At 35.8% G+C, this 26,202-nt stretch overlaps 1 protein-coding gene across 6 annotated transcripts in view; it reads left to right on the top strand.

Annotated features, from left to right (window-relative positions):
* Positions 1-523: 523 nt before the first annotated feature.
* Positions 524-26,202, top strand: part of LOC149162555 (uncharacterized) — a 45,377-nt gene continuing 19,698 nt past the window's right edge. The window contains exons 1-5 of one of the 6 annotated variants that reach the window (XM_089437315.1): positions 541-861; positions 12,216-12,340; positions 12,519-12,605; positions 12,699-12,791; positions 12,964-13,322. In XM_089437315.1, the coding sequence (XP_089293441.1) occupies positions 12,293-12,340; positions 12,519-12,605; positions 12,699-12,791; positions 12,964-13,161 (426 nt within the window). In that variant the 5' untranslated portion in view covers positions 541-861; positions 12,216-12,292 and the 3' untranslated portion in view covers positions 13,162-13,322. Of the gene's footprint in view, positions 862-12,215; positions 12,341-12,518; positions 12,607-12,698; positions 12,792-12,963; positions 13,323-26,202 lie in introns of those variants that run through there. The other 5 variants (XM_089437317.1, XR_016261936.1, XM_089437316.1 and 2 more) reach the window with 5 other exon arrangements.

Below are 26,202 nucleotides of genomic sequence, written 5' to 3'. Positions count from 1 at the left end.
GTAAATAAAGTCGGAAGTTAGAGGCTTCGGAAGTTTGGTCATGGACAATAAAACAAAAACGCCACTCGCGAGATCCCAATATGCAACGTGGTAGTTTTATGGGGTCGACCTCTTTATTACTATTTACATATATATGCCGGCTTTTATTATATTTATGCTTTAAACCTTTAAAATTTATTTGGAAAAGGTTTTAATCGCCATTTTTCTTAAAAGACTTTTTAGGATGTTCTAATATAATCCTTTCGCATTGAGGCTTTAGAATTAAACCTAAAATTTATCGCTCTTTTTAATTAATTTTTTTGATCTTAAAACTAATATTTCCTCTCAATTTTTTTTTTTATAATTATATCCTAAATTTTAAAATAATAACCCTTCTCTATTAATTCTTTTATTAATTATATAATAAAATTATTAATTCATACAACACATATTTAACATTTTACTAAAATATTACTTTTACTTACTTCCATATCCCACTACTTCTATGACGTTGCACAAACCTACTTCCATATCCCACTACTTCTATGACGTTGCACCGGTTTGTGCAAATGCTAGTTCTATATACGATGTAGGGTTTCAGGGTCGGCGACAATGCTCTTTAACTTTTTAAAACATTTATATCTTAAAATGGGTTGTTATATCGGATGTAGGGTTTCAGGTCCGCAGATATATCCTTCTCCGAGGGGTTTCAGGAGGGCCTCTTACGCCGCGCCCCCTTTTCAGGTAGACGCATTTGCAAATATTTGCATTGTGCTATTTTTCTTTCCAGGCGGCGGATTGACTTGATCGGTGCACGGACAAAGGTGCATTTTTGGATAACCGATGCGGCTGGTTCAGATCCTCATATGCAATCGGATAGAGGTGAGTCTAAGCCTTGATTTCTTTTGTCCCTCTCAACCCATATTCTCTTATCACGATGTCTTTTTTGTTTTGTATTTCCGCTTCACATTTTCCAGAAGAGGTGCTGCTTATATTTGCTTTCACAGACTCACAGCAGGCATATTTTTTCAATCTGTTTTTTTTTGTGCATTTATTGGCTTACATATCGATTGATATTGATATATTTTCCCTCAATTTTTCTAATCTTTTATTTCATCCGAGTATAAAGAGATACATTCTGTAAATGCTTTAAGCTTCGAGAAATATCAGAATGAAAATATACATTCTTTGCTAAGCCTGAAGAAGGCATTGATATTGATTGAAGGGTCCTGTAACTTCTCTAAAATTCAGAATTCTTCTTTTGAGGCACTTGGATCATCTTCAGAATACTGACTGTCATAAGAATCCCCATTCGAGGATGCAGAAATATGTTCGTGTAAGATATGACAATCCTTGATTTCACTTCATAACCTTGAACCCTCAGCCAACTGTAGTCCTTCCTTCCTCAAGGTGTCTGCTTCACCATTTAATTCTTTGTAGACATGTTCAAAGCACTCTGAAATAAAAACGGACAGAACGTTTGATTTCATCTTCTACTACTGCCATTCATCCAATTAATTACTAACAACTGATGAATTTAGTAACACTTGTTTAACAGATTCTTCTCCTACAGGAAAGTAGCACAGTCTGAATTTAAAGGCTAATCGAAACTGTAATCTGAATGTCGTTTGAGCCTATAAACGGACACAGTTAGAAAACATGCACAGAACATGTAGATCACTGTCGAGAACCCCTGTTAATGCTATTCCATTATCATTGAATAAAAAGCTGCATCACTAACATATCTCAGTGCAAAATGCACTGCCCCCTTCCAAGTATTAGAACTTGTGTTTTGTGGCAACCTGATGAACTTGCCTAGGCTGCACCATGTACTGAAAGTGTTGACTACAAAACAAATGTTAGGCCTTGTGTTAACTAAGTACATGAGGAAACCTATCAATTCCCTGTATACAGATGTTCATCAAATCTGAATTAGAATCAGCAAAGTACAATGGATTTACTACCACAGGGGAGTAGCCATGGGTTTGCAGTACATCATTTGAAATCTCATCAGAATTTCAATTGCATACACTGGAGTAGCCATGGGTTTGCAGTCCATCATTTGAAATCTTCTAAGAATTTCATTACATACTTTTTCTGTCCAAGGAACACTTCACCTGCACTTTGCTACACCCCTAGAGCCAACAAGTAGTGCTTCAAGTCACATCACAAATTCTCTTGCCAATTTTGCCCTGCACCAGTTTGTGGATTCCTTTTAACTTCCTGTGAGTGTAAGATTGTCTACATATGGGACTAAAACAAGCAGATTAGAATGATCTACCAAATTGTAAAAATTAGAATCTGCATCTGTCTCAGTGAAACCCAAATCTGAAAGTTACTCATCGATCTTGGAGTGCCATGCAAATGGTGCCTGTTTCAACTCATAAAGGGCCTACTTCAACTTGTAAACATGGGTCTCAAGCCTATTCACCTAAAAGCCTCTTGGTTGGTTTATTCATATAACTCCTTAATCAACCTATTAAGAAATGTTGTCTTTACATAAATTTGATATAAAATCCAATGGAAGATTGTTGTGAAAGACATAGTAAATCTGATAGAGGTATATTTAGTAACAAGAGCAAAAGTCTCCTCATAGTCAACTCCTTTTTAATGGGAGAACCGTCCAGCCACAAACCGAGCTTTGCAGTTTTATATGCTGCTATCTGGTGCATGCTTAACCATGCATGATTGTTGTAAGAAAAACTAGAGTCAAATACTGACTTCTCCACTAGTCTAGGCACTATCTCCTACGCATCATTCTTTAGGAGGAGATGTATTCCTCCATCATGGCATTTTGCAGTACTTGCTTCCTTACTGCCGTTACTAGAAGGTTTTGTTTCAATAATGAAAGATATCAGTGCAACATAACTAGGGAACTTTTTAGGAGGGTGGCTTATTTGAAGGGAAGTAGTTGGAGCACCAACTTACTCTGTTGCCTCTTTTAATGTCTAGATTAGCCATCTAGGCTTTCTAGCTGAACTTGAAGGTAAAGAGGCACCCCTTGCACTTCCAAAAGCTTGCTGATCTAAGTGTGCGTTTCATGATCTTTTTTATTTCTGCAGATCTGTTTTTGGGATACCAATCTCTTCTGCCTCCATGGTCACTATTGGAGGTTCTTGAGACTTAGAGGACCATGCATTTTCTTCAAACTTGGTATCTCTGCTCACACTCCTTTGGTTTTTGTGAATTAAGTCTAGGACTTCCTAGAAGAATCATCAATAAAATATTCATAGTAAATGTTACTTGATAAGGAAGTTGAAGAGATGGGCCCACATACATTTGAGTTGATTAGGTCAGAAACCCCTCTTGACCTATGTTTACTGCCAGGAAAACATCCTTTACATGCTGGCCAAGTGCACAACCTTTGCACACTCCTTTCTTCTCAGCCTTGAAGATTGGCAATGCCCACACCATGTTTTTCAAGATTGGCAACATTCACTAGTGCAAGTGACCTAGTCTCTTTTGTCAAAGCTCACACATGTTGTCACTATCATACCCTAAAGTTCTTATAGGATTCCCTTGCAATTTAGGATGAGGACTTGTTGATCTTCAAAGTTAGCCATATATGTAGGATCTATCATCACTGAAATTGGAAAGAGATTTTTAGTTAAGCTAGGTACATACAAAACATCATTAACTTAGTAAGCTTAAGGATATCACTTGATGGATCCCACTCTTGCAACTGGATATGTGGCATCATCACCAAGTTATACTAAAGGTACTCTTGTTAGAGGTTGTATGTTTGCAGGCTCCACTGTCCACATACCAGTCCACATCAGACATGATGTCAGATGACAGGCATGAGACCATTGAGAAGTGTATCTCGAGATTGGATGAAAGCTCATCCACTTGAGCTGATGCTTTTGTACTCTTTACAAGTTGCTTTCCCTTCCCCTTCTTTTGATGACATTGGAAGCGAAGTGCCCAAACATTTGACACTTGAAGCACTTGATGTGGCTCAAGTCCTTCCTTCCCTGGTTACAAGAACCTGGCTTCTCTTTCTTCCCTTTTTAACCCTTCTTAGTTCCTCTTTTCTTGTTGCCCTTCTTCGTCTTACTAATGGGGACAACATTCTGCTCCTTCTAGTTGAAGTCATTCCATAGCCTCTTCAAAATGGGAAGTTTTAACTTTTTTTTGGCCTAGATGTCATAGCCAAAAAGTTTCCAAAAAGAACAGGACCTATTTAATGCAATGAGTACTAGCTTTTCACCCTTCACCTCCTCTCAATTGCTGCAAGCTGATCATGGAGATCAATAATCTTCATTAAGTAGGAAACTACAATATCCTTTTACTCATTTGCAGGGATTAAGCTTATTTCTTAGGAATGTCTTCTGTTTGTTGTTCTCACTCTGATAGAGTGACTAGAGCATCAAACATGTACTTTATTGTGGTCTTTTTGGTGATGTGAGGGATCTAATGATCCTTCATAGATTCAAGTATGACTCACTTGACCTTGGCCATCTTCTTTTTATGATTTACTAATTACACAGGTTTGGGAGGCTCTACAACCAGTTTCTCAATGAAGTTAGACAAATCCTACTCCAACAATATCTTTGTGCCTAGAGGCGCTCACCAGCCTGGTATGGAAGAGATGTTGTAATGTCGTGTCTTGATATGTAAACATTTTGACTCAGTCAAATTGCATAAAATGGAAATGAAATAAAATTAAAAAAAAATAAAATAAAAAATAAAATTAATAATTAAAATAAACTTGAGGTAAAATAGTCAATTTATTGTTGGTGGTTTTGACAACCCATGGTTTTGCTAATATATTCTTATGTAAGAATAATTTCTCACTCTAGATCCATCTTAACTCCAGATCTATCGAGTGTCGAGAGGGATCAAATCTATTGAGGTGCAAACCTCTTTTAGAGTGAAAAGAAATTTGATCCCGCCAAATGCTTGGAAGATCTGTAGTTAAGATGGATGCAGGCTGGTTACCTGAGACTTCCCTGGGATGAAGTTAAGAGGGACCTTCCAATCTGTCCATGTATTTGAGATTTACTGTAGCCATACTACTGCATTGGAATATCGCCTAAACGAAAGTTAAGACAGATCAGCAGCCTAACAAAGAACCCGACAACTTGAAACTTCACTGTGCTTTTCTCAAGCATGGATCACAGCATCCGATCCCTGGAGCCTCCTGACAGCTCCCTTTCATAGGTAGCAGTCCTACTATCTATTCAAGGATTTTTAGAATGTTTCAACAAACCTTTCTCTGATACCATTATGAATTTTTGTCTAACTCATTGTAAACAGATTCTTCTTCTAGTGGAAACTAACACTGTCTAAATTTAAAGGCTAATCAAAACTGCAATCTGAATCTCACTAAAATCTACAAACATAGTTGGAATAGATACATTGGAACACACAGATCAATGTCAAAAACAGTTGTTACTGCTATTCCAATACTGCTGAATAAAAATCTGCTAGAAAGGATTTTGTGTAAGAACTGAAACTAACCCTATTACAGATCCATACTCTCACTCTTTCTTATAAGTGACACCTAGGGTTTATAAAAATAGATATATTACTTAGATCTCTGGATCTGTGCTCTATCTAACTGATAAAAAATGAATTCAGAAAGACTGAAAAATAAAACAGAACTGACTCATCTAACTTTAGCACTTTATCTTTAACCTGAAGTATAATGATAAAATTATCTTATTCTTTTTATGGCTGGTCCATACATGCATGTGTGTGCCCTTATTGCTGGAATAGTAAAATTTGTGATGTGCTCCTACTGTCTATTTATTGCTGCATTCTCACCAACAGATCATTATGCTGTTTGGAATTTAATGCTGCATGGATTTGTGTAATGCTGCTGTAATATAAGGTGCCCAGATCTGCTATGTGTGCTCCAACCTAGTAGAAGATGATCTGGGGTACACTATCTAACAACAATGAGCCAACAAACACTGGTATTTTTTTAAATGCCACTGTGGGCTGCTAGCTTTTAGAGTATTGTTAGGGAAATAAGCTCGGTGTAGTTATTTGATCCTCACCTAAATCTGTGTTAAATCTGATACAGTGAGAGTTATTGAGATAGAGAACGCGTATGGCTTCCCTTTTTTGGGGGGTACCTTGACTAGCTCCATCAAAGTAATCCCCATGTTCCAAATTTGTCCATAGGAGCACGAATCAACTTTTTCTGTGTTGGGGTTGATGAAAAAGCTTTGAAGTTTGAGAAGATTGACTGACCTTGGAAGGCACATTGAAAGAGTTATATACCTGTCTTCAAAGATTTCAACATTTCTATCTTTCTAGATTCCCCATGATACTATTAGAGGAAGGCCTTTGAGGACTGAGTTTTGCTACCACTTTTTAGAGCACTCTTCAGCATAACCTCCTTGTCCACAGTCCTTTATCCTTGTCAAACCATCCAGATTTCCTTTATTAAGGACAGAATATCAGTAAGTGGTCTATGTTCTTTTCAACTCTTTTACACATGATACATTTGCTTGGACTTGATCCATTTCTTCTCTTAAGAACTTCCTATGTGGGTGCTCTATTTAAGATTGCCAACTGCATGTAAATAATGAACTTTTGAAAGGTTCTTATCCAGATGCGCTTCCACCATGAGAGTGTGCATTCTGGTCTGTCCAGGGTACACGATTCTTATCCTAACTTTGGAGTGTAAATCCCCAAGGCTGGATTTTAGACCAACATGTTCATCATCAGAGTCTTTTATATAGGCATGGCACACTTTTGATTTGTTTATAAATCCTTTTGATTGAATATTTTCTTGGCCTTTGAGTTGTCTCTCTGTTCAGCGCTATTCCAATCCTGCTGGCAAATGGAGGAGTTTCCTGGTCCAGCTGCCTGGTCTAGATTGAAGAGAGTTTATCACTGCTTCTGGCAGCTTGTACTCAGCTCCACTGCTTATCCATGGGTCTATACTGATCTTCGCCTTAGCCTCATTGCAAACCTTCCATGCCAGCAATCTGCCTATTAAAGGGAATGTTATAGTCAGTACTTTCAATAATATTGATGCATTGTTGATTGACTTGTTTGGGTTTCCAATCCAGTCTTCTGCTGAATTGGGCTCAATATATCTCTGAATGTGAATCTGATTCCAGAGGTCCTCTTTTGATATTAGTCTCCACATACACTTGGCTTTTAGGGATTTCCCGAAGGAATGATATTCGATATGTAATGCATGTGGGCTTTTTTGTATACCTTTGTTTTCTTAGCAAAATATAGTCTTATATTATAAAAAACAGATCAAGTACTGTAATTGCTTTCTCTTTGCATCCATGCTAGAAGAGCCAACATATCAGATTGGGCATCATATTTGGAATGTCTCATGTCATTCTAAGGACAAAATCCACAACAGTGATAAGATTCAATGTTTGCTTTTATTTTTATTGTGCTCTTTCCAGCTTTGTGGCTGGAATGTGTTGTAGGTCCAATTGAATTTGTATTGAGTTCAACCTGATTGTACAATGTATTTTTCTAACTTTCTACAAACGTGTTGTTTATATCTAGTATAAGCAGATGGGGGATAGACTCATGGAGTACTAGGCTTGTGCAGTTACATCCTGTAATTAATCTATTAAGATTGGTTCTGGTCTCCTTAAGTCCATATCCAGATGGGTCATGAGGGGAATGCAGAAGTTGATTTTGTATTCTTATCGACACTGGGTCATAGATCCCACGATCCTTCATTTAATGTCTAGTTTTTGTCAATAATTAGGTTCTGTTCTTTAGATACTCCAATCTTTAGTTTTAACTTTTAATGTTTAGTGTTCTTTTATGGTGATTATTTTTTAGTATTTAGATCCTGTAATGATCCTTCTACTATGATTGGTTCTTTTCTAAATCCTTTTCTAAATCCTTGATGTCAAAGGAACACAATTTCGTTATCGAGTCAGGCAAGTCTTTGTTCATTGGAATTAAAAACATTTTACGGAAATGAGAGTGCTACCAGGAAAAAATTTAGATAATACAGTTCTGTAGTTTGATGCTACAACAAATTTTGTTTGTGTTGTCACTGCCTTGTTTGGTTATTGGTATCAATTCTACTTTGGTACTGCATTTAGATACTTCAAGCTACATCATTTCCACATAAGATTGATAGGAATTCGACTATGTAGTGATTATAAAAAACACTGCTGTTTATCTATCCTATTTTAGTACTACCACACGACTTGCAATTGTGCTAAACATAAAATACGAAATAGTTAAAATTTTGATCCATTTTTTGCTTTTGTAAGAAAACAATAGTTTATTTTAACCAGTGTTCCATGAGGATGTGTCCCCTATGGTGGGGTGCACGTATCCACGCTTCCCACACACCTAGGATGGGAAGATGCTCAGGGACACGTTTCCCCACGCCCCCTTTTAGGGAGACACAGGGAGACGCAGGGGGAAACGTTTCCCTACTGTGGGGATGTGTTTCCCCAAAAGGGGTGCTTCTAGGCAGCTCCCCTAAAAAAGGGCTAGGTGCTCCCCCTTAATTTTGTTTGAAACAATAATTTATGAGTGGGAAAGCTCAACATTCAACCCTAGGGCCCTATTAATTGACTTAGGATGTTTGAGAGTGGTTCTGACCTCATTTTATTTCATATGGAGAAAGTAAATTTCAGATTCCACTCAAAATGCATCAGACATAACAATTTTTAGGATTTCAGGAATGAGCGAATTGCGATGTTTCCATTGGGCTCTATTATATATAAGGGTTTGGAACTACCATTTAATCAAGAGCACCAAGCCCAAAAGCACCCCTTTTGAGGGGGGCCATGTTCTGCTTTGGGCAATTAAGAGCTATCTTCCTCAGCTCAACCTTCAGTGGAGCTGCTGATTGATTGCCTCCTTGCTGTCACTTGTTGCTGAATGAAGGACCACTTCACCCGGTCATAAGTTTTCTCAAAGTCTATTTTGACAAACAAGCCATTGAGGCTAGTATGATGGGCACATTCTATGCCTTTAAAGACTGCATTGAAATTGTCAAGGATATATTGCCCACAAATAGACCTTGTTTGTTCTAGGCGAATGCTCTTTGGAAGAATATGCTTGATGCACAAGGCAGATGCCTTGGCCAAGATTTTTTAAAAGGTGTTTAAAAGAGTTATGGGTCTCCAGGTGGTGTTTAGCACTAGGTCTTTTGCCATAGGAATGAGTTTGATAATGCCCTGGTTGATTCCAGCTCGCAGGGATTGGCTTCTGAGAGGCTCTTTACAAACTTTTGCACAACTAAACTTAACTTCATAGTTTACAAAAAATGCTTTGTGCACCATCATCAATATTTTGGTTGCAAAAAATTGGTAATATAATCACAGAAAGTGATAAATATTTTTGTTTCTTACTGTAACAGCAATACAAACTAAGCCCCTAGGGTTAGCTCAATTGGTCGAGTCTTGTCAATAAAGCAGCTTTGTTATTGAGAGGGCATGGGTTCGATGCTGTCAACACTCTCGAGGCTAGGCTCCGTGGTTGCGCAGGCAGTAAGTGGTCACTTCAGATGGATCTGCCTGGTACAAATATTTTGGGGATGTAGCGGTCACCGATCTCCGGGGTTCATGAACCACATAGAAAAAAAAACAACAATGCAAACTAGTTTTTTTTATGTAAAAGTAAAAGAATCTACAAAATAATGAAATTGTTGCATTGGCTGAGTCGACTCAAAGTTTTGTATTTTACTTGGTTCATTTTGGATAGATGGTTCAGTCCTCTTTGTTATGTCCTGTAGATTTATGCAAATGTAGAAGACTTCTATTTGGATTGCCCAACAATTTTGCTTATCTAGTTGTAGACAAGTACCATAAAATGCATATATCCTTTGGCTACATAGCAGTGCTTCATACTCTTCCCAGTCTCCTGAGTCTGGCTGAGTCTTGCCAAGTCAGCTCTGGACCGAGTATTCCCCAGCGACTCCCCTGGCAGGCTCCCCTTTGGCTTAGCGGAGTCTTGCCAGACTTGCTAGATTCGGGAGTCTGACCCAGGCTTAGCTGACCCAATGACAGTGACCAAAAATACCCCACACTTGTGATTTTTAGGAGGGAAATGAAGTGTTTGAGAGGGCAGGAAGTCTTTATAAAGACATTTCTCCCCTTATTCTTTATCATTCCATATATTTTTAAGAGCCATTTCTTCCTTAGAAGAGTGCTGTGTGCTGTCACTGTGAGCGGGTTGAGTTCATCATCATTTATGAGGGAAATTGAAGGAGGCTTTAGCATCATCAATGATCACTAGCTGCTGAGTAAAGTCGTCTCACCCTCTCAGCATTCAAAGTTCAGGTAAGTGGGCAATTACACATTCAGGTTTTACTGTTTAGTTTATCAACTTGCATTTTTTTTAAAGTTTATACTAGTAGGCCTGTAGGATGGGATGTCATCCTACAGGCTTGATGAAGAGACTCAGGGTCTCTTTAGTGTTTCATTATCTCTAATGGAAACACCAAATACGTTTGCACCACAATTATTGCTTCAGTCTAGAGATTTTGGCTAACTCCTTGAGGGCTTATTCTTGGCATCTTTGTAGTCATGAATGAGGCTTGAGATTGGACTTGGAGACATTGTCTACCTTGATTATCTAATTATGTTATGAAACTATGAGTTATGTAGCTGAATGGAGTACTATTTGTGAATTTGATCGTGGAATTTCAGTTCACTATTTTGCATACAAATATCGAGTGTCAAATGTTGTGTCATCGTATTTTATGAGATAATCTTTTGAAATTCTGCATAGATTGTGGTTTTATAACTTATATGGATTGGTTTGTGCTCAAAATTTACCATGTTTTGAGTTTTTTTCTCTTTGCTGGGTCTGTGCTGAGTCGTTGAGTCTTGCCAAGTCCCAGCCCAACCAAGTCTGGCAACTTTGCTACATAGTGATAAGCATTAGATGCTAAACTTGATGATTAGGATTAACCCGATAATATTAGATTGAGCAGCAGATTGTTTTGATGGATTAGAATAGTTTTTAAATTCTGCCCCTTCCCATGTTCTGCTTAATTTTTTTTCTAGTAACTGTTGTAATATAGAAATTAAAAAAAATTATAAAACAACCATAAAAAAAATTAAAATTAAAAAGAACAACACATAACAAATATCAAAACCTAAACTAATTTGCAATCTCTAACTCACTCATTCGAGTTACCAAGCTTATGTCTACTCAGCTTGCTGCGCAGCACTATTTGACTTACCAGTTAACTGTTGCACCTCCTCCTCCATGGCACTCCTAAAATGCTCATTGGCCATTTTTAATCGTCAGTTTTAACTTTCGAGTCTTGACTTTAGATATGGATGACCTTAGACTGATTCTTTGACTTTCACTCTTTACTTTTTTTGAGTTTGAGTTATATCAATTTACTATTCCAATCTTCAGGCTTAAGTATCTACTATAGTCTATTTTGGTTAGTACTAATTAGATTCTAGAATCACGAATTTAAATTTTAAATCAATTTAGAATCTAGAATGATGAATGATGAATTTAATTTTTAAATCAATTTAGATTCTAGAATGTTGAATAATGAATGATGAATATGGATCAATCTAGTTCATTATTGAATCTCGTGGTGTATGAATGAATGATGTATGTATTAGTATGAATGATGAGTATGGATCACTGTATTTCATTATTTAACATTACGGATCAATGTATTTATGCTTTCATTATTGAATATATTATATATATATATATATATATATATATATATATATATATATATATATATATATATATATATATATATATATATATATAAATATATTAAAAAAATTATATACCCCCATATCCCCCTGCCCCCTAATTTTACCTAAAATTTGAGGGTACTCTCACACACCCCCCCTGTGCATCACCCCAGAGATGCATCTCCCTATCCCGGAGTCTTGGTGGAACATTAGTTTTAACTTGCCAACATAGAAGGGTTGAAAATATAGTATGACTTCATATTGAAATATGACCATGCCCTTCAAATTTGATGCCAGGTTGAAGAAGTATTTTAGGAAAAGTATTTGGAAGTGTGTTCTAGTGTTTGCCTTTTAGAAAATGTTAATTTTTTTTCAAGCTTTCTTTTCAGTTCTTATAACTGATTTGTTTGTTTTACTTTAGTGGTTTATTTATAATAGTTAAAAAGGCTTACGAGATTTAATGGAAACCTTTTATACCCACACCAGATATGCCAAAAAGACCTTAGACGTGTGAATGCCAATTTTGATGCACCGTTCATATTGTGTAGTTGTGATGTTTTTTGTTAATGATTGTGCTGAATAGCTTTGTGTCGAATGATGCAGGTACCTTCAAGACAATTTATACCACATACGGGAATCACATGAGATGGATCTAGATTTGAAGATAGAATTCTTCAAACATGTTAACTAATGCATTCAACTGTCCAATGTTCTTAGGTAGCGGTCTTGTAAGATTTCTTCTGACAATATCTGGTAACAAGAGTATTATTGTAATCATTAAAATGTTATAAATAAGATATATGAAATAAAAATTCAGGTATTGAATTTTTCATTAAACATTATTTAGAATGTATTAATACTTATAAGTATTTGTGTGAAAATAAATTGAATTGGTTTATGTTTAAGGACAAGGCATCCAAGGCGAGGTTAACCAAGACAAAAGTCACTCATCGTAGTGGCCAGAAAGGTTTAAAAGCACTGATAACAACCTTTGTAAGTATATTAAACATGTGATATTTTTTTAATAAATTTTGTACTAGAAGAAAGTCATTGTTATCTAATTTCTCCCTATTTACTAATTGATAGGAACTAAAATATGGAAGACCTCCAAATCATTTGGAAAAGGAGGTGCTACAGCAAAAGAGATGGGTTGAATTTGTTGTTTGGATGGACTCTATGGTATGTAATCTTAGTTGGATTTCCAATATACTTTTAAACCATATTTTCATTTTATTTTTTAGTACTATTAGATATTGTATCTTACCTCGTTTTATGGTTAACATTGTATAACAAAAACATGTGTTGTGTTATGTAATTAATACTAACATGTAATATTGATTTTTTTTGTCAGAATGCTATAGGTAATGATTGCCAAGACGATGATCCAAATTATGTTCAACATATATCAGGAGATGATGAGGATGAGGATGAGGATGATGGTGGTGAAGGAGGAGATGATGATGATAGTTGCGGTGTTGGTGATGATGTGGATCAGAGTAATGAGGATGGTCAAGATGATCATGAGGATGATCTTGGTGGTGGTAGCTAGGCATGCACATGCATTGTTTTTTATGAAGAAATTATTGTGTAGAATGACATTGTTATGTTTAGATGGGTGTTGTGAATTTACCCTATATCAATGAGACATTTTGATTTTGTAATCATACGATGAGTTTGATTTATGTAAGTTGTTAATTTATCGTAGAATAACGATATTCATGAAATATTTTGATTTATTAATCATATTTGAATTTTACTTGTTTTGATTAAAAATAATACTGATTTTATTAGTATTATGTTGCTATTTTATACATGTTTTGAAAATTGTTAATGACACATTGTTATTTTTTTGGATGGATGTGTCAATTTCTCTTAAATTTCTTTACAAATGATTTTGAATTGTGATATCAGCTTTAATGATATTTAGAAACTATCATATATTTCACTATGAATCTATAAAGGGGGTCATATATGTAAAGAAAAATATACTCTATATAAGAAGTCAAATGCGGATGTAACCATGGATGCAAAATTGAAAGTAAAATTGGATGTTAAACTAGAAATTAATACAAAATGCAAACAATTGACATACAAAGTGTTTTAAATTAGAAGTGAAAAATTGTGCAATAGTTGACACAAAGAAGGGAACAAAACATGGCATACAAAAGGATATCAAATTGGGCAAAAACAAGGACACATAAATGGGCACCAAATTAGATGCAAAAAAAGACAACAACTAGATGTAAAATAAGATGCAAAGTTAAGCGTTAAAAAGAAGCAAAAAACGTTACAAATTAATATGCCAAATGATGATGCAAATAATGGTGTAAATTTGGGATGCAAACTTGGGTGCAAAAAAGGAAAAAAAAAAGATGTAAGAAAAGACATAAAACAAGATGCAAAATGGGGCTGAAAAAAGGTGAAACCAAGGATGCCATATTGGATGTAAAAAATGATTCCTAATCACATGCAAATTTAGGCTCGAACTCAGACACAAAATTATATGCAAATGTGGACACAAAATGAGGCAAAAAAAGATGCAAATTTGGATGGTGAAAACGATGTAAAACTAGACACCAAAAAAATGCAAAATTGGATGAAAAAGTCGGTGTAAATAATGGTGCAACATTGGACACAAGTATACACAAAAAAATGGTGCAAAAAGGGGCATAAAATAGCTTAAAATTGGATGCAAAACTTGGTGCAAAAACAAATACAAAAGTAGACGTAAAAAATGGCTCTAAATTGAATGTACCATTAGACACAAAATAAGATGCAAAGGTGGACACAACACATGACTCAACATAAGATGCAAATATAAATGCAAATTTGGATGCTCAAAATGATGTAACATTAGATGCAAGAGAAGGTGTTAAAAATGATGCAAAATTGGATGAAACAAATGACGCAAAATATGGTGCAAAATGAGATGGGAAAAATGGAGACAAATCAAACGTAAATGTGGATGTAAAAAATGGTCCAAAAAAAGATGCAAAAATGGGCACAAAAATGGATGCAAAATTTGGTGCTAAATCAAATTCAACACATGGTGCAAAGATAGGCACCAAAGCTGGTGCAAAAATAGAAGCAAAAACTAGTGTAAGACTAGATACAAAACCTGGCGTAAGACTAGATGCAAAAACTGACACAAAATGGATGCATAAAAAGACGTTAAATTGGATTCAAAATACAGTGTAAACTTGATGCAAATGATGGTGCAAAAATGGAAGCAAAGAATGACACAAAATAGGAAGCAAAAGAGAATGAAAAATAGATGCAAAAAATGACACAAAACTAGAAGCAAAACCTGTCATAAAATAAGATGCAAATCTTGGTTCAAAATTTGACGCAAAAAATGATGCATAGTTTGGTGTAAAAAATGATGCAAAATCTAGCGTGAAAAAGGATGCAAAATCAGGTGCAAAAAAGGGCGCTTTAAAAATTGTACAATAGAGCCAGATTTAGCGCCAGGTTGCTCATCACAATTACAAAAAAAATGCACTAAAATCGGGCGCTAAATCTGGCGCAAATCGCTGGTTTTGTTGTAGTGTCAATCACCCGAATCTGAGTTCTTCATTAAGCTCTAAACTTACTTGGGCTCCCTTCTTGGGAAAATGGTTCAACTAAGGAATTACATACAACACTAGATCTGATCTAGTTGATCAACTCTCGTAGGTTGATTTGGATCTCCTTGCTACCCCTTCTTCGGACCCAACACACTCGCTAGGAAACCTCTTTCAATCTTGTGTTGTTGTATGGTCTCTTCACCTTTTCCCCAACCATGTTTTATAACTTTACATTGAGCTAAATCCCTAACCCTAATTTCCAACGTGATTGGCCAAAATCAAATCTCACCTCACTTGAGATCAAAGGATGAGATTAAAACATAATCACACATGTAAATTATTTTACTTTAGCTCAATAAACCAACATAATACTCTTGTTTTTTTCCTAAGTTTAACTTAAGGTACATTACAAATGCAAAATTTTCACACTAGAGTAGGTATTCTAAGGGGATCTTGGCGACTTCTTCATTCCTAGAAACTTAGACTTGTAAAAATGTATCCACCTAAGCTACAAACATCAACAATTTGTATAATAAACAAGACAACATAGTGATAATACCTATCACAAAGAATTTTGAAAATTGATTTGGTTTGCATTTAAATGGGAAATTTTGGTTTAATATTAACCAGGTGATCGAGTAATTAAGACAACCTTGATTTGGTGATGGGTTTATTATTTATGGTATTGGTAACCCATAGTATTTTCTCCAGCTAATCAAGACTCCTTGGTTGATCCAAATCTCATTGCCACCCCTTCTTCAGACCCAACATATTCATTAAGAAGCCTATCTCAATATTGTTTTGTTGTATGGTGTCTTATCCTTCTCCCTAGCCTTGCTTTTATAACTTTACATTGAGGTAAATCCCTAACCCTAATCTCCAAAGTGATTAACCATTGAGATTAGATCTTGGCTCGTGTGAGATCTAGGGCTAAGATTAAAACATAGTCACTAAATTAAATTATTTTACTTTAGCTCAATAAGCCAACATAATACTTATGTGGTGAAGTTGGGCTAAGTTACAAATGCAACTTGCTCACACTAGAGAAAATGTTCTAAAGAGATCTTGGGTGACTTCTACATGCTTAGACACTTAAGCCTGTGCAGGAGTACCCGCCCAAGCTACGGCCATCAACAATTCATATAATACACAAGACAACATAGTGATAATGTCTATCACATTGAATTTCGAAAATTGATTTGGTTTGCATTTGAAGGAAAATTATTGGTTTAATCTTAACTAGGTGATACAATAATTAAGGAAACCTTGATTTGTGGATGATTTTACTCTTGATGGTTTAAGGTTTATAAGTCTATGGTATTGGGTAACCTATAATATTTTCTCCAACTTATCAACCCTCCTTGATTGATTGAAATCTCCTTGTTACCCCTTCCTTAAACCCAACACACTCATCGAGAAACCTCTCTCAATCTTGTGTTTTTGTTCTCCCTACCCTTGCTTTTATAACTTTATATTGAGCTAAGTCTATAACTTTAATCTCCAAAGCAATTGATAGCTAAAATTGAATCTCGCCTAACTTGAGATCAAATGCTGAGATTAAAACATAATCATTAAAGAAAATTATTTTGCTTTAGCTCAATAAACCAACATAATACTTACATATTTTTCTTAAGTCTAACTTAGGCTAAGTTGCAAATGCAACTTGCTCACACTAGAGCGAGTGTTCTAAAGAGACCTGCGGTAATTTTTGCACACCTAGACACTTAGCCCTGTGCAAAAGTATGTTCCCGAACTACAAACATCTACAATTCATATAATAAGCAAGACAACATAAGGATAATACCTATCACATTGAATTTTGAAAATTAAGTTGCTTTGCATTTAAAGGGGACATGTTGATCTAATCTTAACTAGGTTATAGAGTAATTAAGATAATCTTGATTTCACCATAGATTTATTATTGATGGTTTAAGATTTATAGGCATCTAGTATTAAGTAACCCATAATATTTGATATGACTCTGCAATAAGACTAAACTTATGCTATCTAAAAATATAAAATCCCATTATCTAAAAATATTTAAAATCAAAAGTTACAAAATTTATAAATTTTCAATAAGACTCAAACTTATGTTTTTTTTTCTCAGTAAAATTAAACTATTTCTATTGAGTAAAACATAGTACAATCATGAGAGACAAGAAACCGACCGACTGGAAATGATGAAACTATCAACCTCGGTCCCAGAGAAGGAGTGAACCAATCACAGAGCTACAACAAAAAACTTGAGAGCAAAAACTGAGTTTTACCCCACAGGGGCAGAAACCTCAACACGATGTTTTTTCCCTTTCTTTTTATTGACTTTTATCCAGCCATCTTGGGGAGAATGAGCTAAAACAACTTGAAGACTGGAATTCTCCATCAAGGGGATCTCCTTATCTGATTCAGAAGAGGAGGTCTCATGGACGCGTTTCTGGGAGATTGCTGTGACAGTGGTGTGCGCAGGAGTATCTGTGGACGGATCCATCGTCTGAGGCGCTTGGTCTGGTTCTAAATCGCTCTCCTCATCTTCCGAGCTTGAGGAATCAGAGCTCACTGCTGGCGGCAGAGAACAAGGGGTCCAACGCTTGGGTTTGGTCTTTGCAAAGTTGCCCTTTTTCGATTTTGTAGTCAGTGATGGGTAGGAATTCTGTAGGTGCCCTGTTAGGTGACAGTGGTGGCAGCGGAAGGCAGTGTTTTCGTAATCTAGGTTCTGGGTCCAGACAGAGTCATTGATCTTGAGATTGATTTGCTCTGAGATTAGATCTAGCTCCACACATATTCTAGCATATGTGTAGAGACCTTGAAATTCCCCCTTGAAATCTCCCATTAAAAAGCTGCCCAAGGTGCTGCCTATGCTCCTATAGACTGCTATGTGCCACAGGTGAGCTGGAAAGTTTGGAAGTTTGACCCAGACAGGGGCTTTGGTGATGCCCGCAGAAGCTGGGTCAAAATCTGAGAACCATGGAGTTAAGAAGAGTCCTGTTGTACCCATGAACCAAGGACCTTCTTCTAGGGCCTTTTCATAGTGCTTAGGACTATTGAACAGAACTTTAAAATATCCTTTTGAGCAGAAGCAAACCTTGCAATGGTGAGTCCAGTTGTCATTGATCCAGTCATAAAGGTCCTTAGATCGAGGCCAAAGCCCATTGAATCTGCAAATGATGGCCCTTTCAGCAAATTTTTGAATGTCCTCTGCAAGGCCAGGGTGGGAGATCTCAACAGAGGGAACCTCCTCTAACTTGTCAACCAGAAAAGGCTTGGGTTTGGGAGGTTCAGGGGAAATGGGAATCTCAGAGTGTACTGCAGCTTTGTAGGAGTAGGGAGGAGTAGAAGAAGATTGACCTGCAGCGCCACCTCTCAAACGAAGGGAAAACACTAAAGAGCTATTATTTTTTATGCTGTAAGAAGAGAGGGGAAGAGGATCATCGAGTTGTTTACCTTGAAATATAAGTCTCTGTAGGGCAGAGGGGATCCAGAATCGGCGTTCCAGATTTACTTTAAGATTCTGCACCAGATCTGAAGGGTATACCCATTGCAGAATGGTCTTGCCTGAGATCTGTGTGATTTGAACCTGAAAGGGGGCAGAGAAATTTTCAAAGACTTTCTGAAGCAACACAGGGCTAGAGGCTTTTGGGTCTCCTATCTCTTGACGCACTGGAGGCGGAGGGGGAGGAAAAAGCTTCTGCCGAAGGTAGCTTTCGCTCCAGCCCAGATCTGCTGCAAAGGATAGGGCTGTAGATCTGTAGAGAGGCCGCTGATCATTTGCGTCGGATCCACCGGTACCGTTGCCCCCTTTGAAGTCCCCGCCCTGGTACATGAACCCTGGGATCACGCAGCGGGACGACGAACCCTTGGAGTGCAGAGGCTTGCCTGAGCGTCCGAGGCCATTCGCGCCAGTACACAATGCGCGGAAGTTCATAGCTATCTTCGGCCCCACATCCGCATAGAGCTCCATCACGATTTCGCCCTCTTCCTCATTGATTTGCCCGAGAAAACCAAATCGATCAGCATAGGAAGGTCGGAATGTGGGAAGGAGATCGACTGGCCGCATAGCCTTCTCGCCATCTCGAGCAGCCCTCCCCTGTTTGACTGATCCTCCTGCGTCGGTATGAACTGCGGCCCGAGAGAGGGAAAGGTCTGATCGAAGCTTTGCCACACTGATCCCTTGCAGCGCAGAACTATTACGGCTCAGAATCCTGGCTTCCTGGTCGGCGGCGGCACCATACTTGCCCTCTGAAACCCTAGTCATCGTGCTCCTCCGTTAAAATAACTAAATCTCATTGTCCAGACTCAAACTTATGTTATCTGATAATAAAAAATAACATTATTTAAAAATATTTAAAATCAAAAGCTACAAAATTAATGGTCAACAATAACTCTCATACTAATTGGACAGGGATCCAACAGCAGGGCTGAGGCGGTGGCATTGGCAGGACTTCTTTCCTTCTGCACTTTCCTTGACATTTCGAAATTAAATATTTTCGAAGACTCTAAGTTGATTATTGATCATGTTCTGTCAAAGCATAGAATATAAGACACTCATCTTGCTGGATGGCTGGATAGAATAGCAGACTTATGGAGTAGAAAGAAGAGCTATTCTATCTCACACACTGTCAGAGCTAATAACAAGGAGGCTGATGCATTATCCAAAAAAGGCCTAACTTCCCCTCAGGGCGTATGGAGGATGCAGATTAAAATGGCAAACAAATGCTTCCAGATCCAAGATTTCTGTCTCCCTAACATATAACTCACATCTATGTTTTTGTTCTCATGTTATGTCTTTTCTTATGCTAGGATCTTACATCGGTACTATACATAGCAAAAGGTATGAACGTAACTTCTCTACTGGCATGGAATACAGTTTTGTTTAACCGCTGAAGATAATATGCTTCCAATCTCCATCATTATTCTGTATACAACAGAACTTTCTTCATAACTTCCGCCATACTTATAGATGTGAAAAAATATCGCACAACTGTCTATGTAAAAGCATTTTGTTGATTATATAATATCAATATAAAGTTTTTCTCAACAATGACAATATATAATATTAAACAATAAAAAATATTAAAATTAAAAATTAATTTATAATCCATGATGAATCAAATCTAACTCAATGCATGTATAATAATATCAGTGTATCAATTTATAACTTCACATAAATTCACCTTCAAGTTAGTTCATAATGCATTCTTTTAACCGTGCTTAACATATATTGTAAAATAATTTTATTATTACACCAAAATATATTAATTTATAATAGTAAAATTTTGAAATAAACATTTTCCACAAGCTTATTTTGTATCTGGAATTTTAGAATTTAATAATGTACTTTCACCATGAACCATGTTCATCTCCCTCCCCATCAAAATATTCTTTAACTTTGATTAATGTAATTATATATTTTCTAGATATTTTTTGGAAATGTTATTCAGATCATTCCATTCATTAATATATATAGAGTATTGTATTGTAAAGTAAAGTGGCATATTCATATATATATAAAGTATTGTATTGTAATGTAAAGTGGCATATTCATATATATAAAGTATTGTATTGTAATGTAAAGTGGCATAATATATGGGTGAATCTGTTATTCTATTAGAACATTGAAAATCCTTACCAAAATAATAAAGGAGTATTCTTTTACCCTTTGGTTTGTGTGCCTTCCATTTTCCGTTGACGTGTTTCTGTGTCTTTTTTTGTCTTGAGTACTCTGATGGACCCACTGTGTTTTTGTTACTTCTTTTTGTCTTGAGTACTCTGATGGGCCCACTCTGTCTTTGTTACTTCCCTAGCTCCGTCTCAGTTACTCCTTGCTCTGTTTGGCTCCAGTTCTCTGTCTCATGTACTGCCACCCTCTAGTTCCAGCTATCCCATTTAATACCACCTCGACATCCAAAATTTAAAAGATTGAATTTCAACTAAGGAAATCACAACATAGTATCATCTGAGTTGAGTTCAAACCACAAACAACATTTCATGAATGAATTATGATAACTGTTCCTCGTTTTGTATCAATCACTATGTTATTTTCATTTACATATATGCATATTTGTGTTCACTGTGAATTTCTAGATTTTACATAAATAACTGAACTATGGTTTACTGTGAGCTCCCATGTCTCACATAAAGTTTTTAAAAATAGGAAAATGTTCTCATGAAATTTACTAATCTTTAAAAAAAAATGAAAATTATCCATGAAATTTACTACGTTTTATGGCACAAATTTGTGGGTTTGTAAAAACGTTCTCCTTGAAATTTACTAAGTTTAAAAAAAAAAAAAAAATAATCCATAAAATTTACTAAACTTTACTATTTCTTACATAAATTTCTAGTTTACAGTGTGCTTTGGATTTCGTTTTTGCTTGAAACTCTCCAATTTGTAAAACATTTTCATATATTTGTTCTAACTCTCTCTTTTTTACTTAAAATAAACCTAGAATTTATACGTTTTTGCTTGAAACTCTCCAATTTGTAAAACATTTTCATATATTTGTTCTAACTTTCTTTTTTTACTTAAAATAAACCTAGAATTTATATTTTTTAAAGTCAAATTTTATTGGAATTCAGATATTCTGAGTTCTAATACATGTTAATGTATATTCTATTTTGTCCCTGAACTTACCCAACTTACACATTGTTGTTTAGTCATAATAAAAAATCGCATTATGCCTGCCGCTTTCTTCTAATATTAAGGTTGAAAAGTTGATTTATTTAAACTGAAGATTTTGTAGTCTAATGCATACTTCTCTTAAACATTCATTTTTTTTCTTAGTGGCCCTTATGATTGATATCCACTACAATTTTTTCCTATATTTTGTTGGTTCATGACTTGTTTATCTTTTGGAATTGTTTGTTACTTTTATTTACACATGACTACTCTGTTGTTTATTAAAATTTACCAAGTTTAAAAAAAAATATTCATGAAATATATTTAGTTATATTATTTCTTACACATTGTTGTCCGGTGATAATCAACAATTATATTATGCTATGATGCTCTATTCTAATATTAAGGTTGAAATGTTGATTTATTTAAACTGAGGATTTTGTAGCCTGAAATCATACTTTTCTTAAACATTTTATCTTTTTTCCTTAGTTTCATTTTCATATGATTGATATCCACGACATTTTTTTCCTATAGTTTGTGGGTGCTTGATTGATATATATGTTGGAATTGTTTGTTACTTCTTACTGCAACATGGCTTGTAGGGAGATGTATATGGACTTTAATCATTCCGTGGTAGCTATTCTTGTTACAAACATAGTTTTATTCCTCTTCATGTTGTCTCAAGTTAAAATTACAGATAAATTTTACAACATGGAGAGACAGATTTAAAAAAAAAAAAAACAATAGTCCATTTCAGTAACAAGCTACACACTAGTTGCCTGCCAAGACTACAGGGGAGTTGACGCAACTTTAACTAAGAAATATGGGAGTTGGTGCCACTATAACACAGAGTTGTCGCCTTAATAATACACACTAGTTGCCATGACTACACGGGAGTTGATGCAACTTTAACTGAGAAATATGGGAGTTAGCGCCATTGTAATGGGAGTTAGCGCCATTGTAACAGGGAGTTGTCCACTATAATAGGGAGTTGTCTCCATTACATTAGGGAAGTTTTGTAGGTTCAACAATGATCAACTACAGCTAAGTTGCAACAATTTACAACTTCAGCTAATAAAAAACAATGTGAAATTACTATGTGTCTGCATCCATATTTATGCCAAACCTCAAGTTGGTTAGATGGCAAGATTATTTTTTTATTTTTTATTTTTTAAATTAATTTTACTTTCTTAAAATTGTGATTTGGTAAAAATGATATAATAATTTATTTGAATTTTTTTCTCTAATAATTATCTTCATTTGTCTATTATATATGAGAAGTAGAGTAGGGTTGGGGTGATTTTTATGTTTTCTTTGATATTTCTCACTACCTCCATCCTCTCTCACTCACATACACATAAATCTATCAGTGTCAACATAAGGTGTCATTGTTTAAATCAATAAGTAAAAAATAAATTCATGAGTACCAATGTGAGGGTCAATATGTAAATCAATAACTCTCAATGTAGTTAGTACCTACAATTTACAAATTCTATTTAATTTTAAATAAATAAATACTAAAAACACATAAAATAATTTTATCATTAGATTAATTCAACCGGGCATTACAATTTGGAGCATGTAAAAACACAAGTTTCAATAAAAAACCAATACTCTATTTCAGCAACAAGATATAGGCAAGTTGCCACCATTACAAAGGACTTGTCCGAACTGTAATTGTGAAACAAGGGAGCCACCATTACAAGGGACTGAGAGTTGTCACTAGTGAACAAGGAGTTGTTGCCATTAGAACAAGGGAGTTTCCTAATTTCAACAACTATCACCTACAATTGAGTTGTTATTTATGCATCCATAGTTATACAAAACTTCAAGATGGTTACATGGTAAAATTAATTTTTAAAATTTAAAATTTAAATTAATTTTTAAAATTTGTGACTTGTTATAAAATGGTACAAGAATTTATTTAATTATTTTTAATGCATTTTCTAATAATTCTCTTAGTCTTATTCTCATATATTTATATGAAAGAGAAGTAGAGTAGGTTTGGGCGATTTTTATGCTTTTTTTCCAATATTTCCCATTACCTCTATCTTCTCTTACTTACATACACTTAAATTCATTAGTGTCAGTGTGAGGTGCCATCACCCTAACACTAATGAATTTAAGTGTATGTGAGTGAGAGAGGATGGAGATAGTGAGAAGTATTAAAAACAACAACAACAACAACAACCAAACCTGCTCTACTTTTTATATATATATGAAAGTGTAGAATGAAGAGAATTATTAGAGAAAACATTAAAAATAATTAAATAAATTTCTATATCATTTAAAAAAAAAAATGTAAAAATTAAATTTTTTTATTTAACCAACTTGAAGTTTTGTATAAATATGGATGCACATATAAAGTAGCTTCATGTAGTGTTTTATTAGTTAAAGTTATCAATTGATACAACTCAGTTATGTAACACCCTCTTCCCACATCTACCCAAGCAACTGGCCATTCGGGGTAAACATGCGATGAGAGGCCACTATGATATGATTCGACCTCCTAAGCCACATTAAGGAAGTGGAATCGACATAAACACACCATACAGACATTAATCATCAGCTACAAGACCCTCAAGGATCAATCCAATACTTTAGACAACTTGCCTTGGGTCCTACTAAACTTTTGGACATTTTAACCCTCAATTGCTCTCATGCTATAGGCATGAGAGTGACCAAAGACCCAAAGTTGCTCTCACAGGCTTGCCTACCAGCGACCAAAGACTTTTTCTATCAGTGCTATGCCAACGACTTTGGATTTGAGCAACTTTTTGAGGCCCAGAGCCCACGCCACTGCCCATAATTTATCCATCTCTTCAAATCAGTAAAATAACATGGAAATGATAGTACTAAAGAAAATACTTGTTCAAGACCTTGACTGGACCCTTACTAGCCATGGCAAGCATTTCGTCAAACATATTTCAAATGTGTAATCTACAAGTGTAATTCACAGTTCTTAGCATATGGGTCTCATATTTAGCTAAGAATCACTAAGAACCATTGATGCTTCAATACATCAATTTCCATTCCATCCATTAGGTCATAGATACATTTATCATTCAATTACAAGTAAAAACATGATGAGAGCCACACATGGTTGTTGTCATAAAACACATACAAAACCAGCATAATAGCAGCAAAAAATACTCATGAAAGTACAGTTAGATAGACCATATATAGCCCATCAAAATTATAATAGAAATACAAGGTGAAATAACCTTTCATTAATGATGCAAAATCCAAACCCGGGATGGGACTTCCACCTTCCACTAGACCGTAGAATGGTTGAGCCAAATATCTCTTCAACCATTCACCCCCTTGCCATATTCCAAGCATGAATGTGGGATCTCATAGAATACATCAATCAAAACTCATATAGGGATTCCAAAGGCCATCGACCTCAACCCATAAAATAGTGATTCCACGTCACAGTCGGACATCACAAAACCATCATCATATTGGTCTCTATCCAAGCCTTCCAGAGCATTTTTCCAACCAAGGCTTCCAGGACTAGTAACTCAACCCACAACTTATATAGGGCTTCCAGAGTGTTTGTCCAACCAGGGCTTCCAGGACTAGTAACTCAACCCACCAAGGGCTTCTAGAGCATTTGTCCAACAAAGGCTTCCAGGACTAGTAACTCAACCCAAGTTGTTATAGGGCTTCCAGAGTGTTTGTCCAACCAGGGCTTCCAAGACTAGTAACTCAACGCAAGCTAGGGAACATGAGAACCAACTTAAACCAAAACAATGAAATAAACCCACAAAATCCATGGCTATCCAGGAAATGGCAAGGCTATGCAATCCACTATCAATCCAGGAAATCCTCCATGCTAATGACAGATCACAACCAACAATCCACATGCATATGGCATGCATGCCAAAACTAGTGAAGAAATCATACATGCAACTTGGTACTTGCAAGCAAATATGGTGTAGTTGTTGATCTTGGTGCATTCTTCCTCTTTCCTGCTCTTCCTTTTCCTTCTTGCTCCAAGAATCCAAGTATGCCACACCCTCCAAGAGTGCTCCAAGAAAACTCTAAGTATCCAAGAGTACGAGAGAGAGATCATAATGAGAGATACCTCCAACACTGAGCTGACCAAAGCCATGAACTGATCTTCAAAATCATTTTTATGAATGAGGCCTTTATTTTTTTCATTTTCCATTATTTTCCTTCATTTTCATCCTCACGTGAAACCTATGATCTTTCACCTCCTTTTTCTCCTAATTTCCATTATTTTCATTAATTAATGTGCCAAAAATGTCATTTTTCCTTTCCAAAGCCTTATCCATTGCCTTTGCCAATTTCCTTAGCCATAAACATCCAAATGAACACCCACTAGGATGTCTTGCCCAACATTAAGCTTGGAATAAGTGTCCCATTATCCGTGGTTATTATTTTT

Source organism: Pinus tabuliformis, chromosome 5_2, assembly GCF_031772625.1.
Source record: "Pinus tabuliformis cultivar Carrire ecotype Pingquan chromosome 5_2, CPIR1, whole genome shotgun sequence".
Taxonomy (NCBI): domain Eukaryota; kingdom Viridiplantae; phylum Streptophyta; class Pinopsida; order Pinales; family Pinaceae; genus Pinus; species Pinus tabuliformis.
Note: the sequence above shows the minus strand (reverse complement) of the source record. Positions and strands in the feature narration are given on the sequence as shown.